The 20,849-nt window shown below is 48.1% G+C and overlaps 2 protein-coding genes and 1 long non-coding RNA gene across 9 annotated transcripts in view; 2 read left to right on the top strand and 1 right to left on the bottom strand.

Annotated features, from left to right (window-relative positions):
* pomt1 (protein-O-mannosyltransferase 1) overlaps positions 1-1,202 on the top strand; it is an 8,761-nt gene extending 7,559 nt beyond the window's left edge. For 2 of the 4 annotated variants that reach the window (XM_051950877.1, XM_051950878.1), the window contains exons 19-20: positions 1-44; positions 888-1,202. The exon at positions 1-44 is cut by the window's left edge and continues 134 nt beyond it. In XM_051950877.1, the coding sequence (XP_051806837.1) occupies positions 1-44; positions 888-1,062 (219 nt within the window). In that variant the 3' untranslated portion in view covers positions 1,063-1,202. Of the gene's footprint in view, positions 45-80; positions 415-887 lie in introns of all 4 variants that reach the window. The other 2 variants (XR_007943222.1, XM_051950879.1) reach the window with 2 other exon arrangements.
* Positions 1,203-2,143: 941 nt separating this feature from the next.
* Positions 2,144-20,848, top strand: snapc4 (small nuclear RNA activating complex, polypeptide 4). 3 transcript variants are annotated; one of them, XM_051950868.1, is made up of 21 exons: positions 2,146-2,410; positions 4,905-5,009; positions 5,100-5,152; positions 5,224-5,320; positions 5,687-5,718; positions 5,929-6,048; positions 6,126-6,266; positions 6,362-6,446; positions 8,093-8,174; positions 8,288-8,389; positions 8,535-8,607; positions 8,677-8,841; positions 11,903-12,053; positions 12,148-12,254; positions 12,535-12,629; positions 12,705-12,799; positions 14,271-14,362; positions 14,901-16,841; positions 17,812-18,604; positions 18,713-18,996; positions 20,316-20,848. In XM_051950868.1, exons 1-21 carry the CDS (start codon positions 2,359-2,361, stop codon positions 20,418-20,420), a joined length of 4,770 nt encoding a protein of 1,589 aa, XP_051806828.1. In that variant the 5' UTR covers positions 2,146-2,358; the 3' UTR covers positions 20,421-20,848. The 3 variants fall into 3 exon arrangements, with proteins under 3 accessions (XP_051806829.1, XP_051806827.1, XP_051806828.1); XM_051950869.1 differs by lacking the exon at positions 20,316-20,848 and having other exon boundaries at positions 2,144-2,410; positions 18,687-18,981; XM_051950867.1 differs by having other exon boundaries at positions 2,145-2,410; positions 17,812-18,996.
* On the bottom strand, positions 13,760-14,883 carry LOC127534786 (uncharacterized). 2 transcript variants are annotated; one of them, XR_007943230.1, is made up of 3 exons: positions 14,492-14,883; positions 14,411-14,436; positions 13,760-14,372 (listed from the first exon to the last, which is right to left on the bottom strand). It is a non-coding gene; the product is annotated as an uncharacterized LOC127534786 (long non-coding RNA). The 2 variants fall into 2 exon arrangements; XR_007943229.1 differs by having other exon boundaries at positions 14,430-14,455.
* Position 20,849: the final 1 nt, after the last annotated feature.

The following is a 20,849-nucleotide window of genomic DNA, read 5'->3' on the forward strand; positions in this document are numbered from 1 at the left end:
CTGAGCCCCGCCCTGCTGGAGCACACACACACACACTTGCTCAGGTACACACACACACACACACACACACACCTGCTCAGGTACACACACACACACATGTTTGTTTTTCTATACCGGTGGGGACTTACCATTGACTCCCATTCATATCTAACTCCTAACCCTTATCCTAACCCTAACCCTAACCATCACCAAATCAATGCCTAACCCTAAACAAACGTTTTTGCACTTTTACATTTTTTATTAACAACAATATGGCCAAGAAAACGGTGTTGCCACCCGTGGGGACCTCATTTTAGGTCCCCACCGTAAGACGAGTCCCCACCTTTATAGCAAATAGTCAGGTCAAAGTCCCCACTGGTATAGCAGAAACAAGTACACACACACACACACACACACACACACACACCTGCTCAGGTACACAAGTATCCGGTCAGTAACGTTCTGTAAGTCAGACTCAGACTGACTTCATTTGTTTTCAGTAGAGGAGCAAACATTGTGTGTGTGTGTGTGTGTGTGTGTGTGTGTGTGTGTGTGTGTGTGTGTGTGTGTGTGTGTTCTTGTACTTGCTACATGGTGAGTACCATTTTCTGCATTTAACTATCAAAGTGAGGACATTTTTACAAAGTGAGGACATTCTGGCCGGTCCTCACTTTGAAACAGCCATGTTTGAGGGTGAAGACTTGTTTTTAGAGAACAGCTATGAATTGAGGTTTGGTTAGGGTTAGGGTAAGGATTAAGTTTAGGAAATCAGTTGTGATGGTTAAGGTTAGGGTAAGGTTCTAGGAAATGCATTACGCCTATGGATGTCCTCACTAAGATAGAAGTACAAACATGTGTGTGTGTGTGTGTGTGTGTGTGTGTGTGTGCGTGTGTGTGTGTGTCAGCAGCAGCGTGACACACCGCCGTGCACTGTGTGTGTGTGTGTGTGCCGTGCTGCTGTCCATCTTCCTGTCCTACAGGACGTTCTGCCCGCTGACCTACGGCAGCCCGGAGCTGTCGGCCAATCAGCTGCGAGGACTGAGGTGGAGGGACACCTGGGACATCCTGTACCGCCGCCGCTAGAGACACCTGGACACACCTGAACTGATGTGGGACCGAAGCCCCGCCCCTTCATGGTGTGATTGACAGTGATGTAACGTTTTAAACTGAATTCATTTCCATTGTTAGAACTGACACTAATAAAATGTTTTATTTCCTGCTCACTGACCTTGTTCATTTGTTCTCCTGGTTTTCTGCTGTTCTGCTCATTTTGTTTTTCTAAGGATTCCGTGTGAGCTTTCTTTTTATGTCTTATGTCTCTTGTTTAGTCTTAAAAATGATTAAATTAGATATTTTTTTTAATTTTATTTTTTAGTTTAACCCTCCTATTGTCTTCATTTATGGCACCAAAAATATTGTTTCTTTGTCTGAAAAAAATCCAAAAATTCAGCAAAAAAAAAACCTATCTGATAATTTGCAAAACCTTCAGGAAGAAAATTCCAATAATTCCTTAAAAAGTTTGGTTAAAAAAAATTACCCAAATTTGGCAAGAAAATATCTTACAGAAATGAGTAAAAATGTTCCCAATAAATCCTAAAAATATCAAGAGTGACTACATGTATATCAGTAAAACTTCTATTTTCCTGAAGAACATTTTTTTTAACTTTTCCCTTTTTCCATCGAAAAAATGTTCAAAGATTTCCCAGAAATGTGAAAAATGTGGACATCAGAATTTTTACTGTGATAATACATTTTTCTTCACATTTTTAAACTTTAAAACGGGTCCGTTTTGACCCGCAGGACGACACGAGAGTTAATGTGATATTTAGTGAATATTAAATATAGTTAAATTATTTCATTTAGTTGCATTTAAAGTGTTGTTTAATTTATTTTTTAATGTGATGAATTTACTTTTCAAGCTGCCGTGTAGCTTAATATAGTTTTAAAACTTCTCAGATGTCCAATAAATGTAGTTTTTTTCTCCTGTGCTCTGAGGTAATCTGATTACTGTGGGAGGATACAGGTTTAATAAACTTTCCCTCTTTAAGAATGTATTTTCGTAAAACACTCAGTAGGACGTTTAAATAATATTCTGAAGCATCGCTGGATGCGTTTTAGTTTAAAAAAAAAAACGTTCGGCGGAACCAACGTCAGCGGACTGACCGGATGTGACCGGCGGAAGCAGATCAGGAGCGGACCGTCGGAGACGCGCTTATTTCATGTTTACATGTTTTTGTTTTGACCCGTGAAGCTTCAGACAGACGTATTGAAGATTCTGGTTCTGTTTATTTCAACAGTAGAACCAGAACCGAAGCAAAACAAAAGATCAGAACATCGCGAGACGAGAGTTTTCCCGCCGCACAGCCTGCTGGGAAATATATGAACGTCAGAGCTGCGTTGATTGGAGCACCGCAACGCGTACATAGAAAAGGTAAATATTCAGGTAATGTAGCACTAATACTGCTTACTGCAGTACAGCTGAGTGTAGTACCAGTACTTCTTACGGTAGTATTTAGTGTAGTACCAGTACTTCTTACTGTAGTGTTTAGTGTAGTACCAGTACTTCTTACTGTAGTGTTTAGTGTAGTACCAGTACTTCTTACTGTAGTGTTTAGTGTAGTACCAGTACTTCTTACTGTAGTGTTTAGTGTAGTACCAGTACTTCTTACTGTAGTGTTTAGTGTAGTACCAGTACTTCTTACTGTAGTGTTTAGTGTAGTACCAGTACTTCTTACTGTAGTGTTTAGTGTAGTACCAGTACTTCTTACGGTAGTATTTAGTGTAGTACCAGTACTTCTTACTGTAGTATTTAGTGTAGTACCAGTACTTCTTACTACCAAATGGTGGAAGCTGAAAAAGGAAGAGTGTTGTATAACTTTCAGGAAAGAGTTGAGACAGGCTTTGGATGGTCAGGAGGTGCTTCCAGATGACTGGACAACTACAGCAAATGTGATCAGGGAGACAGGTCGGAGAGTACTTGGTGTGTCATCTGGAAGGAAAGGAGATAAGGAGACTTGGTGGTGGAATGAGGAGGTGCAGGAGTGGATCCAGAGAAAGAGGTTAGCTAAGAAGAAGTGGGACACAGAGGACTGAAGAGAGTAGACAGGAGTACAGGGAGATGCATTGTAAGGTGAAAGTAGAGGTGGCAAAGGCCAAACAAGGGGCTTACGATGACTTGTATGCTAGGTTGGACAGTAAGGAGGGAGAGACTGACCTGTACAGGTTGGCAAGGCAGAGAGACAGAGATGGGAAGGACGTGCAGCAGGTTAGGGTGATAAAGGATAAGGATGGAAGTGTGTTGACAGGTGCCAATAGTGTGATGGGAAGATGGAAAGAGTACTTTGAAGAGTTGATGAATGAAGAAAATGAGAGAGAACGAAGAGTAGAAGAGGTGACTGTTGTGGACCAGGAAGTAGCAAAGATTAGTAAGGATGAAGTGAGGAGGGCATTGAAGAGGATGAAGAGTGGAAAGGCACTTGGTCCTGATGATATACCTGTGGAGGTATGGAAGTGTCTCGGAGAGGTAGCAGTAGAGTTTCTGACTGGGTTGTTCAACAGGATCTTAGATAGTGAGAAGATGCCCGAGGAATGGAGGAGAAGTGTGCTGGTGCCCATCTTTAAGAACAAGGGAGATGTGCAGAGTTGTGGCAGCTACAGAGGAATAAAGCTGATGAGCCACACGATGAAGCTATGGGAAAGAGTAGTTGAAGCTAGACTAAGGGCAGAGGTGAACATCTGTGAGCAGCGGTATGGTTTCATGCCAAGAAAGAGTACAACAGATGCAATATTTGCTTTGAGGATGTTGATAGAGAAGTACAGAGAAGATCAGAAGGAGCTGCATTGTGTCTTTGTAGATCTGGAGAAAGCTTCTGACAGGGTGCCCAGAGAGGAACTGTGGTTTTGTATGAGGAAGTCTGGAGTGGCAGAGAAGTATGTTAGAGTGGTGCAGGACATGTATGAGGACTGTAAGACAGTGGTGAGGTGTGCTGTAGGAGTAACAGAGGAGTTCAAGGTGGAGGTGGGAGTACATCAGGGATCAGCTCTGAGCCCCTTCTTGTTTGCTATGGTGATGGACAGGATGACAGACGAGGTTAGACAGGAGTCTCCATGGACTATGATGTTTGCAGATGACATTGTGATCTGTAGTGAGAGCAGGGAACAGGTGGAGGAGAAGCTAGAGGCGTGGAGGTTTGCCCTGGAAAGGAGAGGAATGAAGGTTAGCCACAGCAAGACGGAGTATCTGTGTGTGAATGAGAGGGACCCAAGTGGAAGAGTGAGGTTACAGGGAGAAGAGATCAAGAAGGTGGAGGATTTTAAGTACTTAGGGTCAACAGTCCAGAGCAATGGAGAGTGTGGAAAAGAGGTGAAGAAGCGTGTACAGGCAGGCTGGAACGGCTGGAGAAAAGTGTCAGGTGTGATGTGTGATAGAAGAGTTTCAGCTAAAATGAAAGGAAAGGTTTACAAAACTGTGGTGAGACCAGCCATGTTGTTTGGTCTGGAGACAGTGTCCCTGAGGAAAAGACAGGAGGCAGAGCTGGAGGTAGCAGAAGTGAAGATGCTGAGGTTCTCTTTGGGAGTGACCAGGATGGATAGGATCAGGAATGAGGACATCAGAGGGACAGCACATGTTAGAGGCTTTGGAGATAAAGTCAGAGAGGCCAGACTGAGATGGTTCAGACATGTCCAGAGGAGAGAGAGTGAATATATTGGTAGAAGGATGCTGAGTTTCCCACTGCCAGGCAGGAGGCCTAGAGGAAGACCAAAGAGGAGGTTTATGGATGTGGTTAAAGAGGACATGAAGGTAGTTGGTGTGAGAGAAGAGGATGCAGCAGACAGGGTTAGATGGAAGCAATTGATTCACTGTGGTGACCCCTGAAGGGAAAAGAAAAAGATGAGTACATCTCACTGCAGTATTCTGTCTCCAGTCATGTCTGATCTGTCGGCTCAGAGGAACAGAATCCAGCAGCAGGTGAAGCAGCTGCAGGAGAGACTGAAGCAGAATGAACTGGAGCTGCTGAGCAGTGAGACAGGTATCTACCTGTCTGTCTGTCTATCTGTCTACCTGTCTGTCTATCTACCTGTCTGTCTGTGTGTTTCTCAGACTGTCTTTGTTCTGTCAGATGATGATTCGGATGATGAGGACCTGGAGGACAATGTTGGACAGACTGGACAGGTGAGTTTCAGGTGATTCTCAGGTGAGTGTCCGGTGTCTCCACAGACATGTCCTACCTTCAGTGTGTTCAGTGTGCAGCAGGTCTGCTGGCTCAGAGGGACCAGATCCAGAAGGAGATCCAGAACCTGGAGGACGTCCTCGGTCCACTTAGTCCCATCAGCGTGTCAGGTACCTGTTTCACCTGTCTGCCACCTTTTCACATCTGTGGAGACATTTCCAGAAGTCCAGTTTTTAGATGTTCTGCTCTTCACAGTCAGAACTTGGAAAGACTGGACCCTGGAGCTGCTGGTGGAGAGACATGGATCCATGTTTGTCCACCATCAGGAGCTCCATGGAGCCCATCAATGATAAAACATCTCCGTCTGTCTGAGTCCTGGCAGAGTTTCGTGTCCGTTAGTTTTATTTCTGCTGATCCTGAACCTTTAACACGGCTTCACGGGTTTTTTGAGTGTGAAAATGTAAAATCTGAAAACTAAATCATCTGAACTCTGAGCCTGATGTTCACGTCTTTATTTACTTCCTGTTTGTTTACAGATGATGACGACGACAGCAGCAGCAGCGATGAGGTCAGTAACTGTAACTAACTGTAGCTGTAACTAACTGTAGCTGTAACTAGATGTAACTGAGAGTAAACCTGTGTGTGTGTGTGTGTGTGTGTGTGTGTGTGTGTGTGTGTGTGTGTGTGTGTGTGTGTGTGTGTGTGTGTGTGTGTGTGTGTGTGTGTGTGTGTGTGTGTGTGTGTGTGTGTGTGTGTGTGTGTGTGTGTGTGTGTCCAGAGTGTTGGTCTGTCTCTGTCGGTGGACTCTTGTCTTCAGATGAACCTCGTTTACCAGCAGGTCGTTCAGGAAACTCTGACCCTGCTGGAGACACACCTGCTACACAACCAGCGACAACAGGTGAACACAAACACACCACCACAGACACATGACCACAGACAGCAGCTCTTATCATCATACGTGTTTTTTGTCTGTAGAAGGAGCTCATATTTCAGTTGTCTGGACCAATCAGAGAGTCTCCCAGAGAACAGCCCGCCCCCTCCTCCTACCAGCGGCCAATCACCATGTACCTGGGTCGCTTCCTGAAGCCGTACTTCAAGGACAAACTGACAGGACTGGTGAGACAGGCAGACAGACAGGCAGGCAGACAGGCAGGTTACAGAGAGACAGTGTTACAACTGACCAATGAGGAGCCTTGTCTGTGTGTCTCCAGGGCCCTCCAGCCAATCAGGAGACGAAGGAGAAGGCCAGCAGGATGACTGGTTGTCTGGACGACAGGAAGCTGAAAGTAAAACGATGTAAGAAGAAACTGTCTGTCTGTCTGTAACCTGTCTGTCTGACTGTAACCTGTCTGTCTGTCTGTAACCTGTCTGTAACCTGTCTGTAACCTGTCTGTCTGACTGTAACCTGTCTGTCTGACTGTAACCTGTCTGTCTGTCTGTCTGTCTGTCTGTCTGTCTGTCTGTCTATAACCTGTCTGTCTGTCTGTCTGACTGTAACCTGTCTGTCTGTCTGTAACCTGTCTGTCTGTTTGTAACCTGTCTGTCTGTCTGTAACCTGTCTGTCTGTCTGTAACCTGTCTGTCTGTCTGTCTGTCTATAACCTGTCTGTCTGTCTGTCTGTAACCTGTCTGTCTGTCTGTCTGTCTGTCTGTCTGTCTATAACCTGTCTGTCTGTCTGTCTGTCTGTCTATAACCTGTCTGTCTGTCTGTCTATAACCTGTCTATCTGTCTGTCTGTCTATAACCTGTCTGTCTGTCTGTCTGTCTATAACCTGTCTGTCTGTCTATAACCCGTCTGTCTGTCTATAACCTGTCTGTCTGTCTGTCTCTAACCTGTCTGTCTGTCTGTCTCTAACCTGTCTGTCTGTCTATAACCTGTCTGTCTGTCTATAACCCGTCTGTCTGTCTATAACCTGTCTGTCTGTCTGTAACCTGTCTGTCTGTAACCTGTCTGTCTGTAACCTGTCTGTCTGTCTGTCTATAACCTGTCTGTCTGTCTGTCTATAACCTGTCTGTCTGTCTATAACCTGTCTGTCTGTCTATAACCTGTCTGTCTGTAACCTGTCTGTCTGTCTATAACCTGTCTGTCTGTCTGTCTGTAACCTGTCTGTCTGTCTATAACCTGTCTGTCTGTCTGTAACCTGTCTGTCTGTCTGTCTATAACCTGTCTGTCTGTCTGTCTATAACCTGTCTGTCTGTAACCTGTCTGTCTGTCTGTAACCTGTCTGTCTGTTTGTAACCTGTCTGTCTGTCTGTCTGTAACCTGTCTGTCTGTCTGTCTATAACCTGTCTGTCTGTCTGTAACCTGTCTGTCTGTCTATAACCTGTCTGTCTGTCTATAACCTGTCTGTCTGTAACCTGTCTGTCTGTCTGTAACCTGTCTGTCTGTTTGTAACCTGTCTGTCTGTCTGTCTATAACCTGTCTGTCTGTCTGTCTATAACCTGTCTGTCTGTCTGTAACCTGTCTGTCTGTCTATAACCTGTCTGTCTGTCTATAACCTGTCTGTCTGTAACCTGTCTGTCTGTCTATAACCTGTCTGTCTGTTTGTAACCTGTCTGTCTGTCTGTCTGTAACCTGTCTGTCTGTCTGTAACCTGTCTGTCTGTCTGTCTGTAACCTGTCTGTCTGTCTGTAACCTGTCTGTCTGTCTGTCTGTCTATAACCTGTCTGTCTGTCTGTCTGTAACCTGTCTGTCTGTCTGTAACCTGTCTGTCTGTTTGTAACCTGTCTGTCTGTCTGTCTGTAACCTGTCTGTCTGTCTATAACCTGTCTGTCTGTCTGTAACCTGTCTGTCTGTAACCTGTCTGTCTGTCTGTAACCTGTCTGTCTGTCTGTCTGTCTGTAACCTGTCTGTCTGTCTGTCTGTCTATAACCTGTCTGTCTGTAACCTGTCTGTCTGTCTGTAACCTGTCTGTCTGTCTGTAACCTGTCTGTGTGTTTCAGGGGAGAGCTGGCAGAAGACTCTGTTGATCCACTCGGTGTCCAGAGACAATCTGAAGAGACTCATCCAGCCCAAACTGTCCAAGTAACACCTCACTTTATTATTATTATTATTATTAGTTATGTGAACGATCGGCGTCCGTCCTTCTGTCTGACTGTACCTGTCTGTCTGTCTGACTGTCTGTCTGTCTGTCTCAGGGTGGACTATCTGACCCAGAAGCTGTCCTCAGCAGCGCAGACAGACAGAGGGCGGCTCCGAGAGCAGATCGACAGCTTGGAGAGAGAGATCGACCTGCTCAGGTTTGTGTTGTAACCAGACTGAAGTCACACACATAAAACACGTATGTTGTTCCTAAACGTGATGTCAGACGTGAGCAGAAACACGACAGAAGCACGGAGCTTAGAAGATGTAACGTCTGTCTCAATCTGCATTCTAATTGGTCAGAGGGAAGAGGGAGGAGGAGCTGACTGGTGGTCGACAGGAGGAGCACGACTGGCAGAAGATCTCCAACATCGATGTAAGTCTGAAACCAATCAGTGATCAATAACACCATCAATCAGAGACAGCAGTCTGTCCCCATCCTCAGTTTGAAGGGACGAAGGACGCCGAAGACATCCGAAGATTCTGGCAGAACTTCCTCCATCCGTCCATCAACAAGAACCGCTGGAGTCCAGAGGAGGTCCAACATCTGAAGGAGGTCAGCAGGAGGCACGGAGACAGGCACTGGGACGTCATCACCACGGAGCTGGGGGTGAGACAGGAGGACACCTGTCTATCTGTCTCTGACCTGTCTGTCTCTGACCTGTCTCTGTCTCTAACCTGTCTGTCTCTGACCTGTCTATCTGTCTCTGACCTGTCTGTCTCTGACCTGTCTGTCTCTGACCTGTCTGTCTCTAACCTGTCTCTGTCTCTAACCTGTCTCTGTCTCTGACCTGTCTGTCTCTGACCTGTCTCTGTCTCTAACCTGTCTGTCTCTGACCTGTCTATCTGTCTCTGACCTGTCTCTCTCTGACCTGTCTGTCTCTGACCTGTCTGTCTGTCTCTGACCTGTCTGTCTCTGACCTGTCTGTCTCTAACCTGTCTGTCTCTAACCTGTCTGTCTCTGACCTGTCTATCTGTCTCTGACCTGTCTGTCTCTGACCTGTCTGTCTCTGACCTGTCTGTCTCTAACCTGTCTGTCTGTCTCTGACCTGTCTCTGTCTCTAACCTGTCTCTGTCTCTAACCTGTCTGTCTCTGACCTGTCTGTCTCTGACCTGTCTGTCTCTAACCTGTCTGTCTCTGACCTGTCTGTCTCTGACCTGTCTATCTGTCTCTGACCTGTCTGTCTCTGACCTGTCTGTCTCTAACCTGTCTGTCTCTAACCTGTCTGTCTCTGACCTGTCTATCTGTCTCTGACCTGTCTGTCTCTGACCTGTCTGTCTCTGACCTGTCTGTCTCTAACCTGTCTGTCTGTCTCTGACCTGTCTCTGTCTCTAACCTGTCTGTCTCTGACCTGTCTATCTGTCTCTGACCTGTCTGTCTCTGACCTGTCTGTCTCTGACCTGTCTGTCTCTAACCTGTCTGTCTGTCTCTGACCTGTCTCTGTCTCTAACCTGTCTCTGTCTCTGACCTGTCTGTCTCTAACCTGTCTCTGTCTCTGACCTGTCTGTCTCTAACCTGTCTCTGTCTCTAACGTGTCTGTCTCTAACCTGTCTGTCTCTGACCTGTCTGTCTCTGACCTGTCTCTGTCTCTGACCTGTCTGTCTCTAACCTGTCTGTCTCTAACCTGTCTGTCTCTGACCTGTCTGTCTCTGACCTGTCTCTGTCTCTGACCTGTCTGTCTCTCGAACCTGTCTGTCTCTGACCTGTCTCTGTCTCTGACCTGTCTCTGTCTCTGACCTGTCTGTCTCTGACCTGTCTGTCTCTAACCTGTCTCTGTCTCTGACCTGTCTGTCTCTGACCTGTCTGTCTCTAACCTGTCTCTGTCTCTGACCTGTCTGTCTCTGACCTGTCTCTGTCTCTGACCTGTCTGTCTCTGACCTGTCTGTCTCTAACCTGTCTCTGTCTCTGACCTGTCTGTCTCTGACCTGTCTGTCTCTGACCTGTCTCTGTCTCTAACCTGTCTCTCTCTGACCTGTCTCTGTCTCTGACCTGTCTGTCTCTCGAACCTGTCTGTCTCTGACCTGTCTCTGTCTCTGACCTGTCTCTGTCTCTGACCTGTCTGTCTCTGACCTGTCTGTCTCTAACCTGTCTCTGTCTCTGACCTGTCTGTCTCTAACCTGTCTCTGTCTCTGACCTGTCTGTCTCTGACCTGTCTCTGTCTCTGACCTGTCTGTCTCTGACCTGTCTGTCTCTAACCTGTCTCTGTCTCTGACCTGTCTGTCTCTGACCTGTCTGTCTCTGACCTGTCTCTGTCTCTAACCTGTCTCTCTCTGACCTGTCTCTGTCTCTGACCTGTCTGTCTCTCGAACCTGTCTGTCTCTGACCTGTCTCTGTCTCTGACCTGTCTCTGTCTCTGACCTGTCTGTCTCTGACCTGTCTGTCTCTAACCTGTCTCTGTCTCTGACCTGTCTGTCTCTGACCTGTCTGTCTCTAACCTGTCTCTGTCTCTGACCTGTCTGTCTCTGACCTGTCTCTGTCTCTAACCTGTCTCTCTCTGACCTGTCTGTCTCTAACCTGTCTCTGTCTCTGACCTGTCTGTCTCTGACCTGTCTGTCTCTAACCTGTCTGTCTCTGACCTGTCTCTGTCTCTAACCTGTCTCTCTCTGACCTGTCTCTGTCTCTAACCTGTCTCTGTCTCTAACCTGTCTCTCTCTGACCTGTCTGTCTCTGACCTGTCTGTCTCTGACCTGTCTCTGTCTCTAACCTGTCTCTCTCTGACCTGTCTCTGTCTCTAACCTGTCTCTGTCTCTGACCTGTCTGTCTCTGACCTGTCTGTCTCTAACCTGTCTCTGTCTCTGACCTGTCTGTCTCTGACCTGTCTCTGTCTCTAACCTGTCTCTCTCTGACCTGTCTCTCTCTGACCTGTCTGTCTCTGACCTGTCTGTCTCTGACCTGTCTGTCTCTGACCTGTCTCTGTCTCTGACCTGTCCTCTGTCTCTGACCTGTCTCTGTCTCTAACCTGTCTGTCTCTGACCTGTCTGTCTCTGACCTGTCTCTGTCTCTAACCTGTCTGTCTCTGACCTGTCTGTCTCTAACCTGTCTCTGTCTCTGACCTGTCTCTGTCTCTGACCTGTCTCTGTCTCTGACCTGTCTGTCTCTGACCTGTCTGTCTATAACCTGTCTGTCTCTAACCTGTCTCTGTCTCTGACCTGTCTCTGTCTCTGACCTGTCTCTGTCTCTGACCTGTCTGTCTCTGACCTGTCTGTCTCTCGAACCTGTCTGTCTCTGACCTGTCTCTGTCTCTGACCTGTCTGTCTCTGACCTGTCTGTCTCTAACCTGTCTCTGTCTCTGACCTGTCTGTCTCTGACCTGTCTGTCTCTAACCTGTCTCTGTCTCTGACCTGTCTGTCTCTGACCTGTCTCTGTCTCTAACCTGTCTCTCTCTGACCTGTCTCTCTCTGACCTGTCTGTCTCTGACCTGTCTGTCTCTGACCTGTCTGTCTCTGACCTGTCTCTGTCTCTGACCTGTCTCTGTCTCTAACCTGTCTGTCTCTGACCTGTCTGTCTCTGACCTGTCTCTGTCTCTAACCTGTCTGTCTCTGACCTGTCTCTGTCTCTAACCTGTCTCTCTCTGACCTGTCTGTCTCTGACCTGTCTGTCTCTAACCTGTCTGTCTCTGACCTGTCTCTGTCTCTGACCTGTCTCTGTCTCTGACCTGTCTGTCTCTCAGACGGGGAGGACGGCCTTCATGTGTCTCCAGATGTTCCAGCGGTTTGTCTCTGGTTCGCTGCGTCGCGGCAGCTGGACTCCATCTGAAGACGCTCTGCTCAGAGAGCTGGTGGAGAAGATGAGGATCGGAAACTTCATCCCCTACACACAGAGTAATGACATCACTCTGACGTCACTCTGACATCACACCACAGGTCTTTCTGTTTTACACCTGTCGCTCTCTCTGTCCACCCGTCTGTCTCTCAGTGAGTTACTTCATGGAGGGTCGGGATCCGGCTCAGCTGATCTACAGGTGGAACCAGGTTCTGGACCCAAGCCTGAAGAGAGGACCGTGGACCAAAGAGGAGGACCAGGTATGCAGGGGCGGGGCTAAGCTAGCTCACTTGTGGAACTATTTACAGACAGGTGGAGTAAAAACAGGAAACACCACGCTCTGTGGAGGTACCGGAGTAGGTCCAGGTCCTGGTTCTGGTCCTGGTTCTGTTTTTTTCCTGGTTCTGGTTTTTTCCTCGTCCTGGTTCCGGTCCTGGTTCTGTTTTTTTCCTGGTTCTGGTCCTGGTTCTGTTTTTTTCCTGGTCCTGGTTCTGGTTCTGGTCACACTGAGGATGTTTATTGTGTGTCTCTGTGGGTCAGCTGTTGCTGCGAGCCGTGTCCCGGTACGGGGAGAAGAACTGGTGGAAGATCCGGATGGAGGTTCCTGGACGAACTGATTCGTCCTGCCGAGACAGGTGAGACCCGGTACCAGAACCGAGGGTGTTTGGGTCAGGAACATGTCAGGAACATGTCCGTGTGTCTGTGTGCAGGTACCATGACAGTCTGAAGGCGGGAATGAAGAGAGGAGCGTTCGACCGGCAGGAGAGAGATCTGCTGCTGAGGCTGGTGAAGAAACACGGAGTCGGTAGGTTCTTCATTTACCAGAACCTGTTGCTTCCACCTGGATCATTCTGTCAGGTTCCATGTTCCAACACCCAACAGAGCGGTTCTGATTCTGGACTAAATAAAGACCTTTAGGCTGTCCCAGAATTCAGGTAAAAGTGTTTACACTTCATGTTGGAGGTTCTAGTGTTCATTTTAGAATGATCTAGATCAGGGGTCTGCAACCTTTAACACTCAAAGAGTCATTTCGACCCGTTTCCCACAGAAAAGAAAACACAGGGAGCTGCAAATCCTTTTGGCATTTAAAATGAAGACAACACTGCATATATCACTTTTTTTTTACCTCTCTGCTCTTGTTAATCAGCCTCTAATTAGATAGATTCATTTTTTAATTGTGTCCTTCCACTAATATTTATCTTACCTGGTTAATGTCATTTTTGCTCCTGGACCTCATATGTTACATAATGTTAGCTGGAAATCAATATTTTGCGAATGTCTATTTAACTTGTAAAATCTATTTATCTTAAGCTAATAACTTTTCTCCGGTAAGTCGCTGCCCTATTTTCCAAGACGACACTCCTCTGACTCTCTGACCTGCTGCCGTGTTCTTGCAGTAACGTGTATTACCCTATCATGAGTACTTTTGACTCAAAGACGTGTCTTTCTTGGAGTGGAGCTTTAATATACAGGCTTGCCATTCTTGAGTACAAAACGATGTGAAACTACAGGCGTTGCTTCTCCATCTCCTCTGCATCAACCTTGCGCTCTCATGTCCCAGCCAGGGGAAAACCCCAGCAGCACATCCGGTGGAGTGACACGTCAAAATAAGAGCGGTAATTTCACAATAAAACTCTATATTAAAATACATTGAAACGCGCCTGAAAGGCAGAACAATTTATTTTCCAAAGTTACAGGGAGCCACAACAGAGGGCTGAAAGAGCCGCGGGTTGCTGACCCCTGGTCTAGAGTTTCTTAAAAGGTCTACGTTTCATTGAGCAGATTTTAAAGGTCATTTAGATGGTTCTAGAGTTCATTGAAAAGGTTCTAGAGATCAATTAGAAAGGTTCTAGATTTCATTTAAAAGTTCATTGTTTCATTCAGGAGGTTTCTTAAGGTGGTTCTGGAGTTTATTTGGAATGATCTAGAGTTCATTACAAAAGTTCTATAGTTCATTGAGAACTTCTAGAGCACATTTAGGAGGTTCTAGAGTGTATGAAGAAGGATCTAGAGCTCATGCAGGAGGTTCTAGAGGTCATTTGGTCTGTTTGTAGCAGCAGAGTTCTAAGCTGATTTCCAGGGAACGTCAGTGAGAGTCTCCTCTGTATATAAACTGATTTTTATTTTATTTCTTGCTAGACATCACCAAGTGGAGAAATCTAGATTTTCAGAGCAGAACATGGAGCAGAGAACAGATGGGGGTCTGAATATCATCTTCATGCTGTGGTTCTGCTGGTAGAACCCAGAACCTCCGGCTCAGCTGTTTGTGTTTTCAGGTCGCTGGGCGAAGATTGCTGCTGAGATTCCTCATCGGTTCGACGCTCAGTGTCTCAGAGAGTGGAAGAAGCTGAGCAGACTCTCTGGCAAGGTACACCCATCTGTTACCTGTTAACCCATCTGTTACCTGTTAACTCACCTGTTACCTGTTAACTCACCTGTTACCTGTTAACTCACCTGTTACCTGTTAACTCACCTGTTACCTGTACTCTCCTGTTACCTGTTAACCAGCTGCTTCCATCTCCTCGTCTCGTAGATGTTTTTATCTCTTCTTATCAGTACGTGTTCCTCCATGCTGAATGGATCTCTGTTCTCTGGTTCTGCTGCATTTATTTTATTTTCCTCTCGGTCTCTCTGAGGAAACGCTGCCTGCAGTTCGACCTGAAAACTGAATCTTACAGAGTGGAGTGAACACGTTCTTTTTCTGAGAGACGTTGGATAAAGTCGTTTTATTGACATCTCAGGATCTTCAACTCAGATTTAGTTTTTCATGATAAAACTCCCATCATTAGAAAGTTGAACTATCATCAGCATAGAGGGGAATACTCTAAAAAACACTAAAGAGTCCATGCAGATCATGATGATAATGTTTAAACTTGATGAATTCTGACGCTGTGACTCTGACACAGAAACAGAAGAAAGGTCAAAGAAGTGGAGGAGGAGAGAAGAAGAAGAAGGACACCACCAAGAAGAAGATCAGGAGGCGACTGAAGAGGATCAAGAAGGAGGAGGAGGAAGAGAGCAGTGAGGAGGAGGAGATGGTGATTCCCTACATGGACAGCGATGACGAGAAGAAGATGGAGGTGGAGGAGAGGAGTGAGGAGCAGCAGGAGGAGGAGGAGTTCAGCTTCCCTCCCATGCAGGACTGGGTTCCAGAAGAAAGAGCGGAACCTTCGTCCTCCCTGAGCTTTCGCCCGGTGCTGCTGCCTTCCTCCACAGACGCTCTCAGCGGTACTCCAGTCCGTTCGACCGTCGTGGGGAAGTTCAGCTGCTCCTCGGTCCTTGGACCTCCTCCCAGACCGCTGCAGAGGGACGAGCGCCACAGCAGCACCGCCATGATGATGGTGTCTCCTGAAGAGCTGAGAGTCCACCTACAGCGCCAGGCCCACAGGTTCAACCACCAGAGCTCCAGGAGGCGGCGCAGAGTCCATGCCGGCCAGAAGCCGCTGCTGGGCCGAGTCACCGACATCGGGGTCGGATACCAGCTGCAGGCCGCCGTCACGCCGTGGGTCGGAAACCTGCTGATCCCGGCCAACCCCAGGCGGACGGCGGCGGACGTTCTGAGGGAGAACGGCCAGAAGAAGAGCGTCTCCTTAACCCCCGTCTTCCTGCTGCTGCTGCAGGCCACCAACGTGGACATCCTGGGCTGTAGGGAGATGATCGAGCAGAGGAAGAGCAAGGTGCTGATGCTGACTCCGCCCCCCGACCCCGACACCATCAAGCTCAGAGACCCCAAGACGGTCGCAGGAATGCTGCAGCTGCGGGACGCCATGACAGAGCAGCCGCAGTGGGCGGAGCAGGCCTCCATCCTGCAGCAGCTCCACGCCATCCAGCAGCAAAAGAAGCTCAACGTGCAGGAGCCTCGTCCTGCTCTGATCCAACCAATGAAGGCTCCTCAGCTCCGTCCCAGCCTCCTCCTTCAGATGTCTCCTCAGATGCCTCCTCAGATGTCTCCTCAGATGCCTCCTCAGATGCGTCCTCAGATGCGTCCTCAGATGCCTCCTCAGATGCGTCCTCAGATGCCTCCTCAGATGTCTCCTCAGATAACTCCTCAGATATCTCCTCAGATGCCTCCTCAGATGTCTCCTCAGATGCGTCCTCAGATGCCTCCTCAGATGCGTCCTCAGATGCCTCCTCAGATGCCTCCTCAGATCACTCCTCAGATGCCTCCTCAGATGCGTTCTCAGATGCCTCCTCAGATGCCTCCTCATATCCCTTCGATGCCTCCTCAAATGTCTCCTCATGCTGTCTTCGTTCCTCGTCCTGTCATCCAACAGCTCCGTCCTTCCTCTCCTGCAGCTCCACTCAGATCTTCTGTAGGTGATAGAGCCGTGAAGGTTCAGGGAACCAGAACTCTTCTTGAGGTCGGTGAAGGTCACCTCACCTTCAGTGCTCCGACTTTCTCCGAATGTCCACAGTCTGCTCAGATCCAGAACATCATCCTGCTCCCTCCTCAGAATCTCCGCCCCCTGCAGCTGGTAGCCCCGCCCACTTCTGTTGATGCTCCTGTCCGATTGGACGCTCCTCGTGTCTTCGTTGACCCGTCCAATAAGAGAGTGTCTTCAACTCAGAATGTCAGTTTAGCCCCGCCCCCCTGTGTGCAGACCAATCACGGTGCTCCTATCCTCATTGACCATGACTACTATCTCCCACTCGCCAGTCAGCCAAGCCCCGCCCCCAAACAGACAAACACCAAAGGGAGGGAGAGGGGGGAGGAGCCACAGCCGGTGACAAGCAGTCAAGACAACCACTGGGTGGACAGGACAGGTACAGGTGGGATCCTGGAAGGGAAGAGGGTCCGGAAGCCGACTCGGAAGGCCAGAGCGCTGCAGGAGTCCACGGAGGCCAAGGTGAGACCAGAACCTGTAGCAGCAGAGGTACAGGTAAGGTGGTCCAAAGAGCTCCAGGAGAAGGTTCTGGAAGACGCTCCACCTTCATTCAAGAGGGTTCTCCAAGACTACTAATGGTTCATTCAGTTTTATTTATGTAGCCCTCAGTGAGGTACGGACCTGAGAGAACCCAGCAATCCAGAGGTACCGTTGGAGGTAGAGAGGCTGTCTGCCTCAGAACCCAAACTGGCAGCTGGTTCCACAAGAGAGCAGCTGATAACTGAAGGTTCTGCTGCTGGAACCTCTGGAACCAGCAGTGAAGCTGCAGTCTGAGAGGGAAGGGTTCTGATAGGATGATCTGGACCAATCAGATCTTTAAGATACGATGGAGCTGCTTATTCAGAGTTTAGATGTTAGAAGAAGGATTTTAGATTCTATCCTGGATTTTACAAGGAGCCATGAAGAGAAGCTAGCAGGAGAACTCTGATCTCTGTTCCTGGTTCCTGTCAGAACTCTGGCTGGAGGTTTTTAGGAGAATTATTGGGACCTCCTGATCATCAGGAACTACAGTAGTCCAGCCTAGAAGTTCTAAATGCCTGGACGAGTTCCTCAGCATCACTCTGAGATGTTCCAGATGTTCCTGATTTTACAACATTAGATGATAGAAAGCCGCCCTACAGACTGGTTTAGATGTTAAAGGACAGATCCTGGTCAGAGGACTCCAGGGTTTAGTTAGTTCCAGGTATTTATTCTCAGGACTATTAGAGATCATTGTCCACAGACCATTTCCAGCAGATCCAGATCAAATCCTTCTGAGAGTGAAACATTTTGACAGGGTGAAGGTGAGGCGTCTTCCACTACCTAAGGGTCCAGTCTCCTTCTACTGAGGCTCTGGGATTAACCTGACCTGGATGGCTGAGAACCAACACAGGCACATGCAGGTAAGAAACCCAGCTGTCTCACCTGTGACCTGTTTGATTTGTGTTTCCAGGCTGAAGCCAAGAAGAAGAGGACTTCTTCTTTGGGTCAGAAACGCCGTCGCCGGTCTGAAGTCATCCCTCTGGTCCAGCCAAGGTGGCATCTGTTGCCCGCTCACTCGCTGTGGGTCATGACACCTGCTGGACTGGTCCAGCTGCCAGAAACTCTGCCCCAAAGCCTGCAGCTGCCATTAGTGCCCCCACCTCCACCTGTCCCACTGGCCCCACCTCCACCTGTCCCACTGGCCCCGCCCCCTCTGCTGCTTGCCACTGGAGGCCCAAAGTCACCAGAATCCCTCACTGTGTCTGCCCAGATGACCCAGTCTCTTCCTGCCCCTCCCAGCTGTCACTATAAGCCCCACCCCTCGCCCCCTTTTCCAGACCCTGCCCCTATCCCCCTCCTCCCCCCACCCCCTTCCAAGCTTCCACTTCCTTATAAGGGCATGGTGAGAGCAGACCCAGCGGAGCCCCCCCCACTCAGGAGGGAGGCGCTGCAGTTCGACCCCGCCCTCATGTTCCTAGAGCCGCAGGTGCAGGTCTGTGATTGGCTGAGCGGGAAAGGTGGGGTGTCGGTACCTGGAGCAGGTGTGGCCTTACCTTACCTGCCACCATTTGTCAGCAGTCTGAGCACGCTCAGTGCGCTGCTCCAGTCCAAGAAGTCCCTGACGAAGGCGTCGCTGCAGCTGCTGTGCCGAGGCTCCGAACCTCGACACCCCCGAACCACACCTGACACACCTGACACCAGGCAACCGCCACCAGACCTGCCAGACTCCACCTCCGACCTCCATCCGTCTGAGGAACAACCAGGTAACACCTGTCCTTACCTGACCCGCCTCACACACCTGTCTCACCTGTTCCACACACAGTTAGCTCCACAGTGTGTTCTCAGGTGGGTTTTTTTGTGCCTCCCTGCAGCTCCTTCTGCCAGCTCAGCCCAGCAGCAGCAGGAGGACGAGGAGGACGAGGAGGTCACCATGGTGGAGGCGGTGCGACACCTGGTGGAGGAGCGTTTCTCAGGTAACCCCGCCTACCAGCTGCTGAAGGCCCGCTTCCTGTCCTGCTTCACTGTCCCCGCCCTACTGGCCACCGTGCAGCCAATCACCGGAAAGACTGTGGACTGCCCAGCCAATCAGGAGGAGGAGGAGGAGGAGGAGGAGGAGCCGAGGAAGGCCAGACAGAGAGGACGGAGGAGAGTTCAGGTGAGTACAGGTGGGCCGAGTTCAGGAAGTACCTGGTTCCTCAGAAACCAATCAGCAGGCAGAGCAGACTGATCAGCTGATTTAATTGTTATCAGATTTATTTCCATATTCATTCCAATAATTGTTATTTATTGTAATGTTGGACAGTTCTGAGTCATTCTAGGCAGGTCCCAAGTCATTTTCATCTTATTTGGACACGTTTTTAATCATTTTTGTGCAATTTGTGGTCATTTTGGATCATTTCTGAATCATCTTAAACACATTTCTAGTCTAAGCATCTAAAAACTGGAGCCTTGTCTGGTCCAACTTTAACCATCAGGTTCTACTGATGTTAGAGCCTCAACAGCTGGAGAAATGTGGACCAAAGACTGGGTTTTAGTAGAAACATGGATCCATCCATAGATAAACACTGACAGGAAGACACTAGACCAGCCTCAGTGGAATGTTGGACTTTCTTCCTTTCTGATTTGTCAGAAGGTCTGGAGATTCATGTAATAGAAACTATTTAATGGTTAAATGAACCTTTAAACCTTGTTTAAACTCTCCCTGTGTTTTCAGTGAATCTCTGAGTGTTTTCTGCATTTTATCACTTCAGAAGGAAACTGGTGAAGCAGAAAGAGAGAAAATACAGAAGTGGAATTATTCAGCTTCAGTCACTAATAATCAGCAGATCAGGAACAGGAACTTCTATTTGGAACTGATTCCTGTTTTGGTTCATCTGCTGCTGGAAATTAAAAGTCTGACAGAATACATTCACTGATAACTACATTTATTACGTTTGTCCATTAACCGTTTGGAGTATGCTTTAAACTAAAACATTTCAGCTTCTAGTTTCTATGAGGCTAAACTGAACATCTTTGGAGGAAACTGATCCACATTTTTCAGTGTACTGACATTTTAGAAACCAGCAGCTGATTGTTCAAACACGTCTTTATGATGTGTCCTTTAAAGGATAATTCAATGAAACTTCACAGCGTATTCAAAATGCTAAAAGTATTTCATTGTTCTGTATTTAAAAGGATTTTGCTGCTGGTGTGGCGAAAATGTTGGAGTCTTTGTCAGAAGGTGGCGCTGTAGCTCTGTTAGCTGCAATAAGCAGAGTAGAAGACGCCAGAAACAAAACCAGCAGTTTACAAACAGCTAAAAGAGAAGCAGGGAGCTGTCGGCCATGTTTGATGCTGTCGGCCATGTTTGATGCTGTCGGCCATGTTTGATGCTGTCGGCCATGTTTGATTCCGTCGGCCATGTTTGATGCTGTCAGAAACAGCTGATCAGTCATGGCTCTTAAATGTTCACGACATCTTTGCTTCCTTCTGCAGAGAACTTTGCTGCTGAATGACGACTCCAGAGCTCCAGCCAATCACTTCTCAGGGATTATCTCTGCAGACCAGACAGGACTGGACCGGCCTGGACCAGACCAGTAGAAACCTCATGTTGAACTAACTGGTGTTTGGAATCCCAGCTGGTTTACTGAACACAACGTTCTTCAGAGAAAGAACCTGAAACCTGCTGATCGGCTGCGTTCAAGGACCCTCTGAACAGCGTGAACTTCTGATAACTCGTACATCTGGACCGTCTGAGGGTCCTTCGATTCACCAGCAGGGGAACAATGAACGAACCAGTCAAAGCAGATAACTCAGCTCCAGGAGCAGATCAGTCTGTGCAGCGACTGATTATTGATCAGCAGGGCGGGAGGCTGTGTGGTGCATTCAGGAACCTCAGGAGGAGTTGTAAAGTGGTGAAGTTGCACTAAAACCTGTTGGTTGTTGTTGATGTTCGTTTTGTTATTATTTATCAGGACTTTTTTTGTTTGAGCTGAAGGTTTTCTAATAAAGGTAAATATGAAAAATCAT

The sequence above is a fragment of the Acanthochromis polyacanthus genome, chromosome 7, assembly GCF_021347895.1.
Source record: "Acanthochromis polyacanthus isolate Apoly-LR-REF ecotype Palm Island chromosome 7, KAUST_Apoly_ChrSc, whole genome shotgun sequence".
In the NCBI taxonomy this organism is placed as follows: Eukaryota; Metazoa; Chordata; class Actinopteri; family Pomacentridae; genus Acanthochromis; species Acanthochromis polyacanthus.